A 20,653-nucleotide genomic window follows, 5' to 3' on the forward strand; every position below is an offset into this window, starting at 1 on the left:
TGTCCGATGTAAGCATTGGAGTGCTGGATCAGCTTCGATGACCTCCTTTGCTCTTCTTTTTGTGTGTAGACCGGTGCTTATCTTCCACCACAGTAGATTAATCAATAACTTCCTCATCTTTAGATCACGAGACAAGATTTTGGCAGCAACAAGCTCTACAACAATTAAGAAACCAAATCTTGAAAACTGGGTAGCCAATTTCCGCTCAACTATGACTTTTCTAAAGATAAACATTAGGTGGCTGGCCACTAGGGATCAAAGTGGGTTGTACCGACCACATCACATTTGATCTCACGCAAAAAAGAAACCAAGAAACCAAGCAAATCACATACAATATACATGATGCCATGGAAGGCTATATCGCTTGGTTTGGAATGTATCGAGCTGTATTTGAGGTGAATCGGTATGATTTTGCCCCTCAGTTCAAGAAACTAGTAAGAGAGAGCGAGAGGAAAAATGAAAGAGAGGAAGAGAGAGAGTGAGGGAGAAAGGGATGGAGAGAGAGAGATAAAGAGATGGTTTTCAAAAATTATACTAAAAAAAAAAACCACTTGGCTTTTACCTGTCACTTTGTTATGTTAAGTGGTATATTTTACTGGCGCAAATTCAAAATAAGCAATGGCATTCCAAGCACCAGCTGAATGGTTTTTCGAGTGATATTTTGGAGTTACTAAAGCATTTCTTACACAAGTTAACATCCTTTTTTTCCCTTATTGGCCATTATTGCTTTTTTAAAAGCATATAACATTCGGATAAACCACACTATCTTAATCTCAAATAGTTTCGTCCAAGATGTATAGATCTGGGAAATTAGCGGTTAATATAACGGCGAATAACAGATTCAGTAGGATCTATTAATAGAATAAGAAATGCTTTCCTCTCAACAAGAGAGGAGAGAGAAAAGAGATAACAATATACAAAAATAAAATTAACTTGTATTGTGTTCTTTATAAACTAAACATGCAAGAGGGCCACATGCAAAAGACTGAAATCCTCTGATCTCACAATAGGACCATGTTAATGGAAATGCAGTTAGTTTATTTCTTTTTTTTTTTTTTGCTAGAATATGACATTTTTTTTACCATTGGATGGAAATTCTCTTGACCTTACCACTACAGTATACCCACATGCTCTTGGTCCAGTAGTAGAGATACTCACAACCCTTTTTCAACATTAACACTTGTAGAAATCTTTTGTAAAATTATTTAATCCATATCTTGGAGTCAGTTTTCACAAGCTTGTGCAAGTGATCTTCAAAACTGCAGCTGTTGTTTACTACAACCATGCAAGCATGGCAAAGGCAGTAAACCAGCACAAAAAGGATGGCCAATATTCCTAGACCAAATGTAAATTAGTAAAGGGGCCTCTAAGTTGTAAATTAGTAAAACCAAATGTATGCCTTCTTGCAAAGATTCCAGTATATGTTCCATTCTTGATGCATTCCCATCTACATTGAACTACTTACTCTTCTATGCCTACAGTACAAACTTCATCTAACCCAAACATCTCAAATCTACTGAAAACCCAACATCTGCATTATACACTAACTTTGATTTCCATCAGCAGAATAAGTAAACAGTGATATATCAATTAATAGAAGAAGAGGGACAAGAAATGAAGTTTTGATAAATGTTAGAAGTTAAGCTATTGTGACCAATCTAGTGTTCTAAACAAGTCCACGAGCTGCTCCTTCATGATTCCTTGCCTAAGTCCCTAAGCTGCACATTTATGAGTCTCAGTCATTTCTAAGGATTATGCACCACATTTAGTTTAGTTCTGCATCTTTGAAATGCAGAGATAAGAAGTACATAGAGCAATTATAAAAGCATATATATCAACATAATAAAAATTTTACACTCCTATGGGGGTCACATTCATTCTTCCTTCTCACACTCATTTCACTTGCAAAAATTTATCAGTCAAATCCTAGAAATACTGTAAGACAATGAATGAACTGGCAAAAGTTGGCAACAAATGCAAATAGTTTGGTGACAGTAAAATATACGATCACAAATAAAAAGCAATGAATGATCATCAATATTACATGGCCATGTGCCTAACTATATACTGTGGCAAATAGATGTAAGGGTAAGCCCATTGGCACCATCAACAATCTCAAGCTTCCCCAGCTTCCTCTGGGAAAGAGTTAATGCAGCTTTCCATATGTAAATCCTCAGAATTGTCCTCTAAACTTCCTGTCTCCGCCTTCTCAATTATTGCTAAAGCTTTCTCCTCAAAGTTGTCCTCTGAACTTCCTGTTTGCGGTTTATTTGTTATTGCTAAAGCTTTCTCCTCAGAATTGTCTTCTGAACTTTCTGTTTTTGGCTTCTCAATTACAAGTAAAGATTTACCTTCAGAATCGTCTGAACTTTGTGCCTTCGGCTTCTCAACTATTGCTAAAGCTTTCCGCTCTAAATAGTCCTCTGAGCCCTCTGTCTTGGGCTTCTTTATTATGGACAAAGCTTTCCCCATAGAATTTCTCTCCGAATTGTTTTGTGCATTTTCTATCTTCAGTTTCTTAATTCTTGCTGATGCTTTCCCTTTGGAACTACTCTGAAAGTTGTCCTCTGGACTCTCTGCCTTCAGCTTCATACTCTTGGCTGACTCTCTCCCCTCCATATTTCTGGAAACTAACTCTTCCATTATCTTTGGGGATGTAAAACTAAAGCTTGATACAGAAAATTGATCTTCATATTCTGGATGGGCTTCTAGAAACTTCTCCACCTCCACAGTGCTCCTGACTCTCTTCCCATTGGGCATGATATAGCTGCAATCCATTTTGGATAAATCCTTCCTCATGGTCAGCATTCTTTCGGTATTAGGGGGAGCCTTAGGTACATTTGGCTTATCAGCAACCCATATCTGAGTTGCATCTAGCTCTATATCACTAGGATCATCACAAGAAACATTAGGATTTTTGTTGCAGAACCAGGGATCCTCGATGAAGTTATGTCTAATAGTCTCAAATTCTTCTTTTGTTGGAATTAGCCTGAATTTGAAACATTTACCACATTGTACTGCATATGCACCAGCATATTTGGAGTTTCCTAATTTCTGTCACAGATAATATGAAGTCAGGCTATCTACAAATATATATTGCAAAGCTTCCAACTTTTATACCAGACTTGGACAATAATTTACATAGGCAAAGGCATTTCAGCAGCCTGCACTTAGCTATGGTGCTAAAATGCCTTAAAAGCATTAAAAGGCATACAGAGTTTCAGAAGCGCACAAATTTACGGCAAAATATTAGGTGTACGGCCTTGATTGGCACAGAAAAGGAGTTATCTTTTACCAAGATTTCTATCAACAAAAGCAACTAATAAAAGAATGAGAGCTACTGTAAATTGGACATTAAGTTAACAAAGAGAGAGCCAGAACAATCAACAGTAAGAAAAAACTTGTAAGCACATAGGGAAAAGTTCAAGAAATAAATTAAAGCTCGTACTATGTGGAAGAAAGGATGCTCCAAAGCCAGAACAAAGGAAGAAGAGACTCAGTTCTTTGAGCAGGCCTGTTGATAGTTCAGTTCTCCCCCTCTCAATCTATTTGAGATGGGGAGAACTGAACCAGATTATTATTTTGAACTTATCATTGTTTATAGAGGTGGGTGCAAATGGTTACCCAGAAGATCGTTGAGATGCAAAGTTGGAGTTTGAGTTGTAACATATCTTTAGAAGAAATTTATTAGTGAAGTTGGTGGAGATAGGATACATAAAGGGGTGGAGACCCCCCAAATCCCATCCACCCACCTGAGGAATTTGCACAAAAGCAGAAGAAAGGATAAGAAGTCTTGCAGTTCAAATTGTTGGCATGTGTGAGACAGTAGGTCATCAATTTGTTTGAAAAACCTTTGTAAGCTTATTTATTTCCAGTTTATTCTCATACATCTTGACTACATTATGATTTTAAAGGCGAGCCTACACAAGAATGCTCAAATAAGGATTTATTGTAATCTATATAGTTTCCTCTTCACTGTCTATGCTTACATTTATCCTGGGAGAAATCCTAACCATGATCTATAAGAATGATTTGATAGAAGTATGATAATTTACCAAGCTTTTTTTTTTCAAGGTTGACTCCATGGTTGAACAAACAATGAAAACAGTCATTAGTTGATTATGGCGGTGACGATGATTAGAAAAAAAAAGGAAGAAAAAAAGTAATGATTGGTCTTTGGCTCTTTAAAGACAAGCTAAGAGTTAAAGGGAACTTCAAGAAAAAAGTAAGTGAACTAAAGAGATTGAGAGGGAAGTAGAAAGCAAGGAAAGAGGAATCTAATCTAGTTGAGCAATTGAAGGCAGGGGACTTCTTCACTTTGACATCAATGGAATGGGTGGCTACCTACTAGAACACTCGAAGGTGAATGTGTTTAGGGAAAAGTGCCATTTTTCTCTTCGCCCACATACAAACACTAAAAAGAAAACAGAAAACATAATTGAATATCATCCAACCAATTGAAAATATATCAGATCTAAACCATAACTATATCGAGAAATAATAACAATCTCAAGCACCAAAACCTGCATGTTTTTTAATACATACACACACATAAAATGCATAATATATTATCTTTATACTGGACAGGACATAAATCTATAATGACATACCACACCGATGCAAAACTTGGTTAATTTTTTCAACATTAGGCTTTGGAATTTCAAATTTAACATTCCATATGTTCCCAAATTCTCTTTGCTTATAAATTTTTATACTTTCTATTGTTTTAAAAGAGACATTGCTTGAAGCCACCAACAGTTATCTAAACAAGATTGCTTGTACACACTCAGAACAAATAACTTCACAAAGAGATTCAATTTGTACCACCATGATAAATTGCAATATCTAATACATTGCAATGTTGCCACCGGTTAAAAATTAATTATTAAAAGCAATACTACATCATAACTAATATTCGACTATATTTTACATTCAGCGGTCAACAATGTACAGAAGTATAAATTTTTTCAGGAATCTGGCAGCCAAACCCATCCTTCAGCAGTGCTTTTAAAAGGCATAATTGGCAAATGATTATTTAGTTTCACAAATTTCCACCAAGGACAGAAGAAAAAGCTAAACATTGGAGTTCTACAACAGAGATTGATAACCACAGCTGACCAACAAAAGCTCAGTTAACCTCAAAACAGGACCTTTGATCAAAAAAAAACTTCAAAACAACAAGAAATGAGCTAAGGAACATCGAATCGCAATCAAGCAAAACCTGATTCTTCCCAAAATTCCAAGAAAACAAACATAAAGCTATCAAATTAAAACAAACAAATAAACCCAGATTAAAATAGAAATACCTACTAAACAGAGGACTAAGAACAGAAGAAGGATCCAAAGGAAGGGGAAAAGATTGGAAAAACAAACAACGAAACCAAAATAAAGCCAGATATACCGAAACTGAGACAAGAACCAAAGATCCAAACCAAAGCAGCTCAGAGGAACAATCAGATCTGTCAAGAACAACGCTCAAATTGCAGCTAAAATTTGCAGAATTGAAAGAGAAGGAAATCTATACTACCTGTTCCATAGCTTTCCGGCGCACTCCGCTATGTTTTTTTTCGTGTCGGACTCGGCGATGGCCTTGGCGAGCGGCAACCAGCCCCTCCGAAGTACCCCAAACTTTTAGACACTATTTATTGCGATGAGTCTCGCTTCCCGGGGCGAGCCTCGTGATGCGGGCGTTTGTCGAGCGGAAAATTTTTGTGCACTAGTTTTTTTGTTCGATCCGCACCCTAGTGCCGATATGCGTGGGAGCCACATGGAGCTAGTCTGTATGTCAACTTTTGGGGTCACATTGTCAAGTCCGTCTTCTTCTTATTTTGACAATTAGAGGGAGATGCATTTCAAAAAAGGAAAAAAAAACCAAAGATAGAAAGAAAAAGAGCCAGAGACACAGGACCATGTTAGTCTCAACACCTTGTAATCTGATGACCTGTGATCAATTTAATGTTTGTAGCTGCTTTTCATATCAATTTGATGGTATCCACAGCTGACCCAACCCTTAGGCGGTCGCCTACGGCTCCGATCCAAAGAAGATCCATTGTAGAAAAGGCCTTAAAGATAAAAAAGAAAGAAAAAAAATTTCTTCTGTAAGTTCGCCTTAGGCCGACCCACTACAAAAAAGGCCTCAAAGACAGAACGACCTTAGGACTCTAAATATATTGGGCCGCTCCTGATGTTACCCTAGGTACACCAATGGTGGGTGCTAAATAGCAAGTGGGAGTAGTGCATGAAAGCTCATCACAGCATTATGTTCTTCATGATCATTCATGAAACACATACCGATGCAAGTTGTAAATTTATTAGTAATGAAAGAAAACAAAACTAGTCATATTTACCATTATTGAAATTAAATTGAATCAAAGTTGGATATTTCTCTGTGATTCTTGATGAATATATCCAATTTTTATCTTTATGTTTACTTTTCAAAATTACTACTGAAACACAAAAATAGAAGTAGCCATATCTTCCCCATTCGAATGCAGTTTTGGGCCACTGGAAATTGCTAGAATCTGGTCATCCACATGATTTTGGCCAACTCCATCTATTGTTCCATCAAAATTCTATTGCTGATGCCTTGCCAAAAATTTTTTTCCTACAAAATTGAACCACTTATGACTACATTTATTAGTATGTCTCCAAAATCTAAACCGCTCCTAGGTCTCCTAAACTCGTTAGCCTAACCAACTATATCGATTTTTAAACCAAAAATCAATCCCTCACTATCATTCCACTTGGCAGGATAAACTAACAAATTTCAATTAAATATAGTAATTTTTTACAAAGCATTAAATATATAATTACTAAAGATTCTATTTACATTTGCAAACATTTAGGGTATTTGAGAAAGTTCCCTATATATCCTACTACAAACAAACCACCTTCTTTAAACCAAAAAAAAAAAAAAAAGCTCCAAGCCATTAGCAATAACAATATGGCAACAAGAAATGGTTATTTTATTTTCATCCAAATAGAGTATTAAATTATTTAAATTGAATAAATCCCCTACTATCCTTGAGATCCCCATGACCCTAGAGATCATACCGAAGCAAATGTTGTCTGGCCATTCTAGGTATATCAATAATAGAACTTAAAATAGATTGGTTACCTATCAGATACTAGTAATGTATCCATATTTTTTTTGGAGATACAGATGTGGAAATGGATATCAAAATTAGTATTCATATTAGTTCTAAAGGGATATGGACACAAATAGATATCAAGCATATCCATAATTGTTGTAGAAGGATATTGAGACGGGATGGATATTCGTTATATCCAATTTTTGAGATCATATCCCAAGCAAATACTATCTTTATGAATTGGCCATTCTAGATATATCAATAATAGGACTTAAAATAGTTTGATTGCCTATCAGATACTAGCAATGTATTCATATTCTTTTTAGTGATACAAATGTGGAAATGGATACCAAAATCAATATCCATATTGGTTCTAAAGGGATATGGACACAAATAGATATCAAGCATATCCATAATAGTTCTAGAAGGATATTGACAAGGGATAGATATTAGTTATATCCAATTTTTTCTATCCAAATATGGCAAGTCAAATATTATTTTTGATATATAACTCAATAATTAGAATTAGCATCTATGACAAAATTATAAAGGATGCGCACGTGATGCACAAGAAACTAGATAAGGATATATGACATAGTATTAAACTCATAGAGAAATTAACCGGACCAAACGTTTGAGTCACTAGTATGACCATCGACTTAGTTGATTAGACAAATTTTGAATTAAAAAATATTAAAATTTAAATTATTCAAAAACAAAATATATAATATAAAATATTAATAAATTTTTTGTATTAAATATCACTCTTTAAGTCATGTGAATTTGTATTCCACACTTCTCTTTCATTGTACCATGAATAGAAAATAATAATAAATCATCTAATTTTTTTAGAAAACTTATAAAAAGTTTATATATAATTTAGAAACATGTATAAATCACTGATATTCTTTATTTTTTAAAATAGTAATGTTTTCAGCTCAACTCAATTGAACTTAGCTAAGCCTTAATCTCAAACTAGATGAGGGTCGGCTTAACATAAATAAGTTTTAAAAATCTCAAAAAGAATAAAATGAATTATATGCATTTTTCCATGGAAAAAGAATTGATTTTTGGATAACAAGAACTAATTATTTAAATACAAATTGTCACAACATAATTCGAATAAATCTATTCAATGGCATGAATATGTTTTAAATAATTATAATAAATTATCATTATAAAATAACATTCAATATTACTTAGCGCTTGCTAAGTTCTATACCAAATATATGAGAGCACGGATTCCATTCCAATTTCAAGTGCTATTTTGTTGTTATTTCCCCATATATCGAGATCTAAATCTATATCCAACAACATTTATAAGTATGTATTCTGATTATTATCTAAATAGGATCAAATATAAAAAATTTTGATCTGAACCGATCTTATTCAGATATGGCATGGAAATGGATGGATATTATCCAAGCCATTTCAGCCCTAAATAATAATGATTGATAAAATAAACAGCAAGAGAAATGCATGTATATCACATGCAATTGTTTTAAAAAAAAAGTTGGATATGAAAAAGTGGATTCTTCACTCACAACATTAATCTTTTTAGAATCCCCATCCGGAATTTTCTATAAGTCATTCCAAGGGGGATTTTATGGCTCACCAAGGTTTTCCTTCATAACTAGATTGGAATTTTGTTCCACTTTATGGGAGGCATATTTTCTCTAACTTCTTAGTGTGATTGCATGCAAGACTGGTTTTTGCGATGAAAGACCTTCTTCTTGATCATCAAGTCTCATTGATTGATTCGGGAAAGATAAGATCTTACATATAACTACTCCTATTTTTCTTTGTGATGGGGCTTCGACAACTCAACTATCTTCTAAATGCTATATTTACTGAGTACTTTTTTCTCACAGCTCAGCTCCTTATCCTTTATTTTTGGTTCAGGCTTGTTTGCTGCTCAAGGAAACTCAAGATAATTTTTGGAACCTCTTTTTCTCCCTCAGATGTCAGGGAGGATGATTGGCTTGTGCAAGAAGAAACTAAAGCACGAACTAGACCGATTCGCAAATCAAATCAGTGAAAAACTCTCTCATTACTTGGTTTAAAGGCCTAAAGAAGTGAAAAAAAATTGATAGGACTGAAAGCACTAAGTTGGAAAGAAAGAATTGGGATTTCCTAGAAAAAAGAGCACTATATCATTGCAGAAGTTGAAGAGAATCCTTCAAAAGAAAAGCAATGAGGAAGCATTCAAGGATCAGAGAAATATGTCTTCATCGGGAAGAAAGTGAGAGCTCTTCAATCATGGAGCATACCTCATTAAAATGCAGGTCATGTTGTAGCTGGCAATTTGTTATTTCGTGTTGTTCGGCCATATAAGCTAAAACCCTTCTGTGGGTAGCCTCAGTGCTTGCCTTCGCTCTTGGAGACTCATTCTTGAAAAACCTATCCCACTCTAAGTGAAGTTTATTTGTAAGGAAGAAAACATAAAAAAGCATTGGCTTTTCTAATTTAAATCAAATCCTTTCCTATTGAAGAAGGATAAGTCTGTACTTCAACTATGAATACTTTTATCAAAATTAATATGAAAACATGGATAAGGTATAGCTATGTGTATTCTCATTTAATCAACTTTGAATTGAAATAAATAAATCTTAACCTCTTGGAGGCTCATTCTTGAGAAACCTATCCTACTCTAAGGAAATTTTATTGGTAAGGAAGAAAACATAAAAAAAACATTGGCTTTTCCAATTTAAGTCGAATCCTTTCCTATTGAAGAAGGATAAGTTTGTACTTCAATTGTGAATACTTTTATCAAAATTAGCATGAAAACATGTATACGGTATAGCTATATGTATTCTCATTGAATCAACTTTAAATTGAAATAAATAGATCTTAATCATCCTTTTAGTCGAAAGGATGAAGATCTTGACATCTTTTGCAATTGTGCTCAACTTCAATTATGTTTTTTTTGTTAAATGTTTTTCCACTTTTTTTTTGATCAAATAAGATCTAATTCTGAACCGCTCGACAACCATACAAAAATGGACACTCTAACCTAGTAATTTCCTAGCTCTACCTCACTAATGATCCTAGCCGACTTTGTTGGGCTAGATTACATGTTGAATTCTTAAAAACGTATTACTTTCCATGATCCTTGTGTTAAGTCCCTACTAAGCTTTATGCTTTCAAAATTTTTTATCTTAGGAAGGTAACTAATGGATAATAATATAGCAAGTGAGAGCATTGCACAAGCAAAACATCCAATTTTTTTTTTTTAAGAAAACCGAAAAAGAAGAATGAAATATTATCTAGATGTTTTGTTTTTAACACTTTCTTATATTAGTATACCTATTATACTACAAGTAATTTTTAATTTATAACAAAATAAAATAAACAATAGCTACTTTTGTTTTCATTAAAAATGGTTATAACATTGCTGAAATTGATAGGTCCTTGCTTATCCTAATCTCCATATCTTTTCTATCCCTATGTTTTTACCAGTAATAAATTTAAAATGCTAGTAATGAGTTTTATAGCAATGAGAACATTATTGGATAAATCATTCAAATTTTGACTAAAAATTTGTAAATGCCATCCAAGTTTTCTCACTTTTGATGATACAATGTTTTTACTAGTTGTAGAGAAGTTAATAAATAAAAAAAATAAACAAGAGTTGTCAGGCCTAGCCTCACATTTGCACCAGCCTAGCCACGAACCAACCCAAGTGAGCTGGTGGCATGTTTGAGCAAGGGAGCAGTGGAGTTGGAGGAGAAGACCAACTCTGACTCCTTCTTGGACTCCACCGAAGGCTAAGAAACTCTAGTCTCCATTATTACTAGACATGTCCCATTGCATGGGCTTACTGCCACCACCAACCACAGTCATTTTAGCCTTTGATTCTCTTGTTTCTGTCATCGACACTTTTTATGGAGCCATCGCTAGGACCTTGATGGTGATGATGTAATGGATCACCCTTCTCTCTCGCTTCTCTCTCTTCTTTATAGTAAGCATCTCGCTAGAATCTCTTCAGGAGATTGTTGAGTTTCGTAGCACAAGACCCTCCTCTATTCCGTGGGCCATCCGATGGCTTTGTTGGAAAATGCTCATAATTTTTTTTTCGATCTTCTGTCAGCCATCTAATGTTGTTGCCCACCTTCGGCTGCTATGTTCTTGATGACCATCGGTCCTCCGACTGCCAATCACCACTATTACCAGACCAGCACCACATCCCACCTCCTCCTCATCTTTTTAACAGGGATGGGACAACCCCTCTGCTATTCACTCCTCTTTATCTCTCTTCCTCTCTCTTCCTCTCTCTTCCTCTATTTCTCTTTCTACTTTCTCTCCCCTCTCCCCTCTCTCTCATATTAAATCGAATCAACTTGCGCTATCGGGCGCCACCACCTGGCTAATCCTATCCTTCCTTTACCTTTTTCTCATGGTTTATCTACCATTGCCTGATTTCCATCGCACTATTCTCTAACTATTGGATTTGGTTCTATATGGGGATATCGAAAGGATTTTATTTTTAAAGTTGGTCATGGCTATATTTTGATAAAACCATAATTTTGGATATTAGATTTTGAAGGGGATTTATAATTATATGGATTTATCTACTAGTTGTTCTTACAAGATAAGCAATGATCGACCTTTTCTAAAATTTTCAATTAATTATTATAATTTTTTGACAATATTAAGTAAACTGTAAATCAATTTATATTGAGTTTGTGATTTTTTTGGAATTATATTTTGAATGAAAAATAAAATTTATAATTTGAAATCAATATTTTTATTATGTAATATTATGTATGTTGCTGATTAATCGTATATGGAACATACATAATCTAGACTCTTAGTTGGTCTATATTTCAAAATCTTGCTATTAGGGTTTATATATTGGCATTTTGATTCTCAGCCATTAGAAGTTATGCACTAACTTTTTTTTACCCTGCTAGTCGATGTTATGCATCGGCACTTCAATGTCCTACTAGTGAGGGTTATGCATTGATACTTCAATGCCCCATTAGTTACATCAGCACCTAGATATTCTACCAATAAGTATTATATGTTGGCACTTTGTTACCCTACTAGAGGTGTTATGCATTAGGACTTCGATACCCTACCATTATGGGTTATGCATTGGCACTTTGATACTTTTTGAGCTTATTATTTTGGCTTGGCCATAGGGTATAATTGTGTTCATGGCTAGAAAGATTGTTGAGTTGAATTATGATATTTTTAAATTATTCTTCTGAATATAAATATCAATATTGATATGATATTTTAACTTGTTATTATGAACATGAACTAAGTATTTGAGAAATTATTGATATTCTTATTTTGTCTTATTCAAACATATTTTCTTTTCTTATATTCTTGGTATTAATGAGAAAATTTATTGAATTATTTAGCTAAGGCATTCATTACTTACCGAGCTATTGAGCTCATTATTTGTATTCTTCTTTCATAATGTGATCAGAAATAAAAGCCAATTATATAGATGCCACTTAGAATTAGTATTGCTTTCTTAGTTATTATTAAAAATATGTTATAAGCCCTATATTTTGAATAGTATATGAATAGTTGATATAAAACTTCCACAAGTAAATTTTAGATATCTCTTGTTAGTTAGATTTATTACTATCAGAATTTGGATTCTAATTACTTTGATTATGCTGCCATATTATATTATCATGATGAAGGCCTTACATGCTTCTGGGGAAGTGCTCTATAAGTATGTGGTGATTTTACCTTGCTAACTCATGAATTCAGGCCAGGGGCATGACATGAGTACTAGCTATTTTTTTATCCAATCAAATCTTATATGATCTAAAATTTAATAGATCCATATGATTTAAAAATCACTTCCTACAAAAGCATATATTCTCATAATTGGCCATCTAGATATGCTAGTAGTTGATCATCCTGTTGAAAGTGAGAACTATGCACATGCACACACTAATTGGATAGGAATTTTTTTTTTCTTCAACTCGCTTAGCTAAAATCTCTAAAATTTAAGAATAGAATAAGTATGTAAGTATGGTTCTAAGCCTCTCTTTTCTTTCATTAATTGTAATGAGACTAATTACAATCCCTATATTTAAACTAATGAGGTTTGTCCTTGCAAAATTTGGTTCAGATTCATAACTAAAATCCTTCTAGAGCTAGATTTTGATTTCTATATCAATTTTGTCATTAGTTGGTTTATCTAATTATAGTAAACTTGATCACAATCCCTTTATTTATAGTAGTGAAGCTGCCCTTAGAAATTCCGGTCAGATCTTATTTAAAATCTTCTTGAGGCTAGATTTTAACATCCATATCAACTTTGTTCTTAGTTCCTTTGCATAATTCTTCTCAAGTTGTGAGTTATGCTTATTAAAGTCTTCTAGCATAGACATCCCCGGGCATCCATGCTCAAGTTCCTAAACCTAGAAATAATAAGGATCATGATCCTAAATCAAAAGCTCTTTAGCTTTTATAAATCTTCATCTCACTAACCCCTTTCTAGATTTCAGTTAGCTAACTTGTCAATTACTCTTTAATTGATCAATTGTGCTCACAGTTAGACCCAATCACACTCAATTATAATAATTGATCCATTTCTCCCAATTCAATACCCTACTCTCCTCCCTATTTCACCTACTCTAATTCATTTCAAACTAAATTCATTTCCTCTTCTACGTAATTTCATATCCAACGAACTAATTGTAGGTTTAGTTGAGCAGTATCTCTAATTCATCTCGATTCCATCTCCCTCTTATCCCAATCAATAATCTTAGGGTTGAATTAGACTTCTCTGAGGTTAATTTGATTAATTTTTACTTATACAACTTGATTTGACTCAACTCGGCTCACTTTTGAACCTAAATTTGATAATTTTTGAAATTGGGTCAAATGAGCTCAGATTAGATTCAAAATTAAACCATGGCCTCCCTTTTAAACCAAAGTATCCCAATTCAAATTTTTTATATTTTTGGACATCTCTTACCTCGCCATAAAAAAATCACCCTAAAATATCTCAATGTCCACCCCAAGATCACTAAAAAGGGGGAAAATATAAGAATATCAAATAAATTTAATATTTTTGATCTTTGTCTAACTTTTCTCTTCAATTAAAAAGAGGGAGGAACTTATAGTTATCAGATCTTGGAGAGATTATCCATCCCTTGAACTAAAAATTGATCCACGATTCTTTTCTTAAGCCAATCCTAAGATGCCACTTGGTATTATTTCAACCTTTTTTCTATTCAAAAAATTCTAATTTTACCATTTATGTCCTTTCTTCTAGCTATAAGTAGAGCCTTAGAGGATAGAGATGATCTCCTTTCTTAATTCTTTAGCTCTCCTCTTCCAATGGAATTCTTTGCTCTAGCCTAAGAGTTTCTTAGCTTTAGCTCTCTCCCTCCCCTTCCTTCTTCTACCGCAATATTCTTATATCTAGATCTTCCAAACTTAAGGAGTAATCTAATTCTTAAGGCTTCAAATGAACGACTACTTATTAAGAAACCTATGAAAGAAAAGTAAGAAACTCCTTTCACCATTCTTGTTTGAAAGAAGGGTAAATCAAGTAGCCTTTATTAACGAATAACAATTACTGCAAAAAAGAAATGAGGAGAAACAAGATTTTTTCCTTTAGTTCTATATGAGAAGGGGAGGTGATCTAAGAAGGCCTATAGTAAAGAGGAGACCAAGCTAAGGGAGATTCCAAAGAGATCTCCACCAAAAGAGAGGCAAGTGAGCCAAATCATGTTGATCTACCATTGGAGAAGCTCATTTTCTCTTTCTTCCATGAATAGTATGTAATTAACTTGGTGGAAATGAATTTCTTGCTCCTTGATAATAGAATTGCTCGTGTATCTCTTTTCTTGCTTATTTTGGTGTAATTCTTACATTCTTGTTGAGCAACTTGTAGATCTTTATTTTTTCTTTATTTTTTTAGTTAAATGGGTGGATAGGATCTAGGACCCTTTGATCTAACCCCTCGAAAAACTCCCGTACGATCTAAGCCTTAATCATATAGCATTCTAGGGTATGCTTAAGGGGGCTAGACCTTAGGTTTCTAGAACCTTGGCCATGATATACCCATTGAGTAGATGTATGTCACGCATGCCCTAGCTCCTTCTACATATGGAAGTATAGGCCTAGGCTTTTATGCCTAAAGCTAGAGGGGATAACATATCTTCAACCCTTCCTTGAAAGCAAATTTAAACCTTACTCTAGGTTTGGTCTTTAATGATTGCTTTTATCCATTATTGTCTCTTAATTTTTCACCTTTCTTAGCCTTAAAGGAGTTAGTGGTGACTCTAAACCCACCTCGGATCAAACTTTTACTTTGATCAGCCTATTTCAAGGGCTAAAATTATTTTTATGACAATATTTGTTTTTTGTAAAAAATCCTTTGATGGTTGTACAATTATTGTACTTGTTAGGAGCTTTCTTTTGGTGACTAGAATACTAAAAATAGGTGTCAAAAGAGAAAGTTGTAGCCTTCAAAATTTAAGGTGAGTGATTGAGTGTTGGATGTGGGGAGATCTTGCTTGAAAATATTATCCAACCTATAAGGAGTAGCTAGAGTGGTTCACACAGGTCTAGTGATCCTCCTAGATAATCATGCATTTTTTTTTGAAAATTAATGAAACCTTATCAATCTAGTGATGTAACTCATGAAACATGTATTATTGTAAATTGTTCTTAACCAATACCAAAATAATAGGGAAAAAACTAATTTTATTTATTCACATTCAAATTAAATCTTGCACTATAGAAGATGGTTATATCTCAATGATCCTTGCAATAGAGTACAACTTTATTTCCCATTGTTTTTAACAAAAGTAATAAGAAACTTGAATAGGAAATACCTATATTTATTTTCATTCATAATTTAAAATCAATAGATCCCCATGATCCTCGCAGCCAAATCCTACAAAGATATGTGAATTTATAATTTGCACCCTAGATACACTAATACTAGATAATAAAACAACAAGCAAGAGCAATGGATGTGCGTTACATGTAAACAAATGAAATTCATGAAACCTTATATAAGAGTTACATCCCTTATGATCATCATAAAACATGAGTATTATTATGAGCTTAGAGACTTAACATGCTTCGCTTGGTCTATTCCTTTGGTTTTTGCTTTTAATAGTTATTCGGCCTATCATGGTTGACGTTTCTTTATTCTGCCTATGAGACATCATACAGTATAATTATATCATGTTGTCCCGCCTTAGCTTATTTGGTTTATTTTCATGGTGCAACTCAAAGATATCATATCCTTAATAAGCCTTAGTTGTAAATATTAGTTAGGATGTGGTGTAAGTACCTACAAACCTATTGTGCTATTAGAAAAAAAACCTCCAAACCATAATTAAAATTAATAAAATGGAAACAAGTACTGGCTATTTTATTCCAGATTGAGTCTTCTAACTTTTTAAAATAGATAGATATGTATGAACCTCACATTCATATCCCCAATAAGCCTTATCCTTTTAAATTAGTTATTGTAGGTAAGATAATATTGGACAATAAAATAGAAAGAAAAATCAATGCATGTATATCACTTATAGGCATTTTTTTAATAAGTCATAAATATTATGTAAGTTTTTGTTCCTCATGACACTTATAACATACTTATATTGCATCATGTTGTAGAGAATTAGTAAGAAACTAAATTGAAAAAATGCATTCTCTATTTGTAACCATGTGTACCTTTAATATTTGAATCAATACTGAAACAACAACAATGAATGGTTGCATTCATCACTTCCAAATCAACTTTGCACTATCTAAGTTAAATATATCTAATAGTCCTCCTAACCATGTTCAACTCTTGTTTTTTCACCAAATTTTTTACCCCAATATCTTGTTATGCTCGATCAAGTAAGATCCAATTAGAAACATAGCAAAACCACATAAAATAGAGATACTTCAACCTACACCTTTCCTACCTCTCCTTCACAAGTATGTTTAATTGACTTCATAGAAAATGTTAAGGTCATTCCCATCCAAATTCAATACTAAATTTGGAAATAGTGAGGCTTACGTGATCCTTGTGATGATATCCTTGCTGAACTCTATGCTTTCATGATTAATTATCCTAGTGAGATAAATAGTATATAGTAATATATATAACAAGTGAGAGCAATAAGTATGTAATGTGTACAAATAATTTTAAGAAATCAAAAAACATGAAACCTCATCTAAATGGCAATTTCTTACATTTTTATTGCAAGATATTTTTATAAGTAGCAAAATAGAACAAATAATACTGATTCAAGAGGATTACCAGACTTGATATAGACCACTTTGGCCATATTAAAAAGTAGATAGGATCCATGAGCGAGATCTATTAAATTGAGAGGTTGAATCGCATGCCAAACTTTCAAAGTTTATGACTTGCCCATAAGATGCTTAATTGAGTGCTCTTTTTTCGAAATTAGGTAACTTTTGATCTCTATGATGTCATGCCATCTCCAAAAGAGTCCTGTTTACCAAGCGACCAAAGCTAAATTTTATCATTTTGGTCTCGAAATAGATTGAACAAAGCAAAAAAAAATTTCCAAGAATAATTTTGACCAGTATATTTCCCAGTCCAGAAAGATTTAGGTAGAGTGGTTGAAAGGAAAGTTAATGTAGAAGTTAATTATGTTAGCATTTTTATGATTATTTTCACTTATCATAGCTATTTTGGGAAAACAATTTTCTCTTTTAACTAGAAGAGGAATTTGAACAAAATTATGCAAGGGTAGATCTCACTAGTATATACAGAGGCTATATATCTCAATTTATGATCCATCAATAAAAAAAAGGAGACCTAGACCTTACTTTCACCATTGTTTTTACTTTCTTAAATTTTCTTAGATATTTGAGTCAAGCGAGTTAAGGAAATTACTTTGTTTTTTTTTATCAGATCAAACAAATTTTTGATTTTCATTGGAAATGGACATTGCAATACTAAAAATTGATATTTCTTAACTATTCTCATGATCATATCCTTGCTAGAAATTTGCTTTTGGCATTAATCACTTTGGATGTGCTAGTGCTGAGTTACATAGAAAGGAGAGTAGTTTAAATATAAATCATATGAAGAAAACTAAAAAGTTGTAAAATTTTGTACACATATTATGTTTCTCAAATTTGATAATCTATTGCACTAATTCAAAGTCATAGTTAATAAATAAAAATATAAAAGAATAATAAGTAATTTTTACTTTATTTGAATCAAATCTTGCATCATTTATAATTGATAGATCCCTGCAATCCTATCAACTACATCCCACAAAATTTTATGCGTTCATAATTGGTTATCCCACAAAATTTGATAGTAGCAAGCAAGAAAATTACATGAGCAACAAATGCTGATAATTTTTCTTAGAATATTAAAAAACATTATCCATGCGTTAGATTTCTCTTGATCATTCATCAAACACATGTATTACTTTAAGTTGTAGTTGACTATAAAAAAGGAAAACCTCACTAGCTATATTTGTTCTCCACTAGATCAAACTTTTCGTTACAGAAGATGGGTATATCTCGAAATCTAATCCAACATGATTTATAGTTCCGTTTATCAGAACTAACGGTTAATAGCAAATAGCGACATGAACACATGTGTATCGCATGCAGAGATCTATATTATTCTCATCCAAATCGAAAATGACATTATCATAAATGAATATATCTCCAAAATTCCGTGATCTAAGCCAACTTTGTTTATAGCAGCAAGTGAGACCAGTACACGTGTATCACCGGCAGAGAATTTTCTTAAAAATTTATAATCCATATCTAGTCATTAGATTCTCCTGAAACACATGTATTATTGCAAGTTGTATTTAATCAGTAACGACAAAAAACAAAACTAGCTATATTTACCCTTATCTAGATCGAATCTTGGATTATCGAATATGGATATATCTCCAAAATCCTTGTGATTGGGCCCAACTTTACTTAGAATTACTTTTGTTCGAGTCGATATTAAACAAGAACAGAAAATAACTCTACTTATTCGAATCGAATCGTCCATCATTGAAAAAATAGTACCCACTATCCTCTTGATTGTGGCTAAGTTCATTAGTTTTTATTTTGTTCAAAATTTCGAATCTCAATGTTAGTCCAAACTTGCTCAAGTAAACCCTAATATTGAACCATTCTCATAGGTGCCCTCAATAGAAAGACTACAAACCCTAAACCACTCCCGCCGCTCCTAAAGTCGAACTCAGGTTGCATCTTTTGTGTGAAAGAATGTTTCACCTTCCTTAGCATGAATCCACCATTAGATCATCAATTGGTCACTTTGAGATCTATGCACATAGATGAATGATAGATTTCAGAGTGCTTTGAGATCCATACGGTGGGTGATCCAACGGTGGATCCGTGCAAAGAAAGATGCAACCCCCATCCCCTCAATTCACGAGCCTAACCAAATTTGTCAGAATACCAGAAACTAATCCCTTACCCACACTGCAAACCTGCCACTATTTTTTAAAATGATAAACTTGAATTAAATGTAGTAATTCATTGTACAAATATCACTAAAGATTCCGTTCACATTGGCAAACCTTTGCTCGGCTGGTTGGTGCGTGAAACAACAGGCAACCATGGCAGCATTCGAGTGAGCTTCCACGTGCCCATATAAACCCCCACCCCCCCCACCTTTCTCAAAACATCAACCCACAGCCAGCTTGAGACGGACGGAGAGAAGAATGGGAGAAGAAACGCTCTAACCCTGGATCGATCTCTGAGTTAGAGCTCCGTCCTCCCCACTCTTTTCCTTAAACGATCTCCTATGTGTTCGTCCGTCGATCTAATAAGCGTTAGCTCGAAGCTTGGTATGCTCCAATCCTTCTACGTGCTTCCATGCAGCGCATCCATTTCCTTCTCCTTATCTCTTGCTTCTCTTGCCGTCTTTCCGTAGTGACAGATTATGCCATTTTATGATCGATTTCCTCCTTTCGTTCCTACTTTCCTCTGACGGAAACTGATCACTCTTCCTTTCCCCCTCATGATGTATTTTCTTGATAAATTTGTGTTCTTTGTGTATGGATATTATTTAATTCGTTGCTTCTACTTGATATATTTCGCTATGAATCTATCCCTTTGGTTTCTATTTATAATCTTTAATCGATTTCTCTTTGATGTTTTTCCAATCTGGGTTTGTTTGGTTTTTTGATGAAATCGACTGTTTTCTTGCAGGAAATTGGATCTACATGCTTAAACATCTATATCGATAAGGTTTGCCTCCCATCTTTGGCATGGTCTGATTTTTTTTTTTTTGGATTATAATGTGTATAACTTTTGCTCCCACTGATTTTTTGGTTGCTAGCTATAGACTCTCCTTTGTTTTTGAGCCGCCTATTTTTTCTCACAACGGCAACCCCAAAGCAAAATTGAGACAAACTATGAAACAAGAAATGTTCTAACTCCGACGCTCGAGTTAGAGATCTGTCCTCTCTGATTGCTTCTATGGGTGATCTCTAGTCAGTCTCTTCATCAGTCTAATAAGTGTTAGCTTGAATCTTGGTAAGCTCCAATCTTTAGATCTACTTGTTTTCATGTAGTGCAACTCATTTCCTTCTTGTCTGTTGCTTCTCTCGGGCTCT

At 33.8% G+C, this 20,653-nt stretch overlaps 1 protein-coding gene across 1 annotated transcript; it reads right to left on the minus strand.

Moving 5' to 3' along the window:
* Positions 1 to 1,896: 1,896 nt before the first annotated feature.
* Positions 1,897 to 5,727, minus strand: LOC103710935. The gene is made up of 2 exons (XM_008796869.3): positions 5,528 to 5,727; positions 1,897 to 3,054 (listed from the first exon to the last, which is right to left on the minus strand). Exons 1-2 carry the CDS (start codon positions 5,534 to 5,536, stop codon positions 2,116 to 2,118), a joined length of 948 nt encoding a protein of 315 aa, XP_008795091.2. The 5' UTR covers positions 5,537 to 5,727; the 3' UTR covers positions 1,897 to 2,115.
* Positions 5,728 to 20,653: the final 14,926 nt, after the last annotated feature.

Source organism: Phoenix dactylifera, chromosome 1, assembly GCF_009389715.1.
Source record: "Phoenix dactylifera cultivar Barhee BC4 chromosome 1, palm_55x_up_171113_PBpolish2nd_filt_p, whole genome shotgun sequence".
NCBI classification, from domain to species: Eukaryota; Viridiplantae; Streptophyta; class Magnoliopsida; order Arecales; family Arecaceae; genus Phoenix; species Phoenix dactylifera.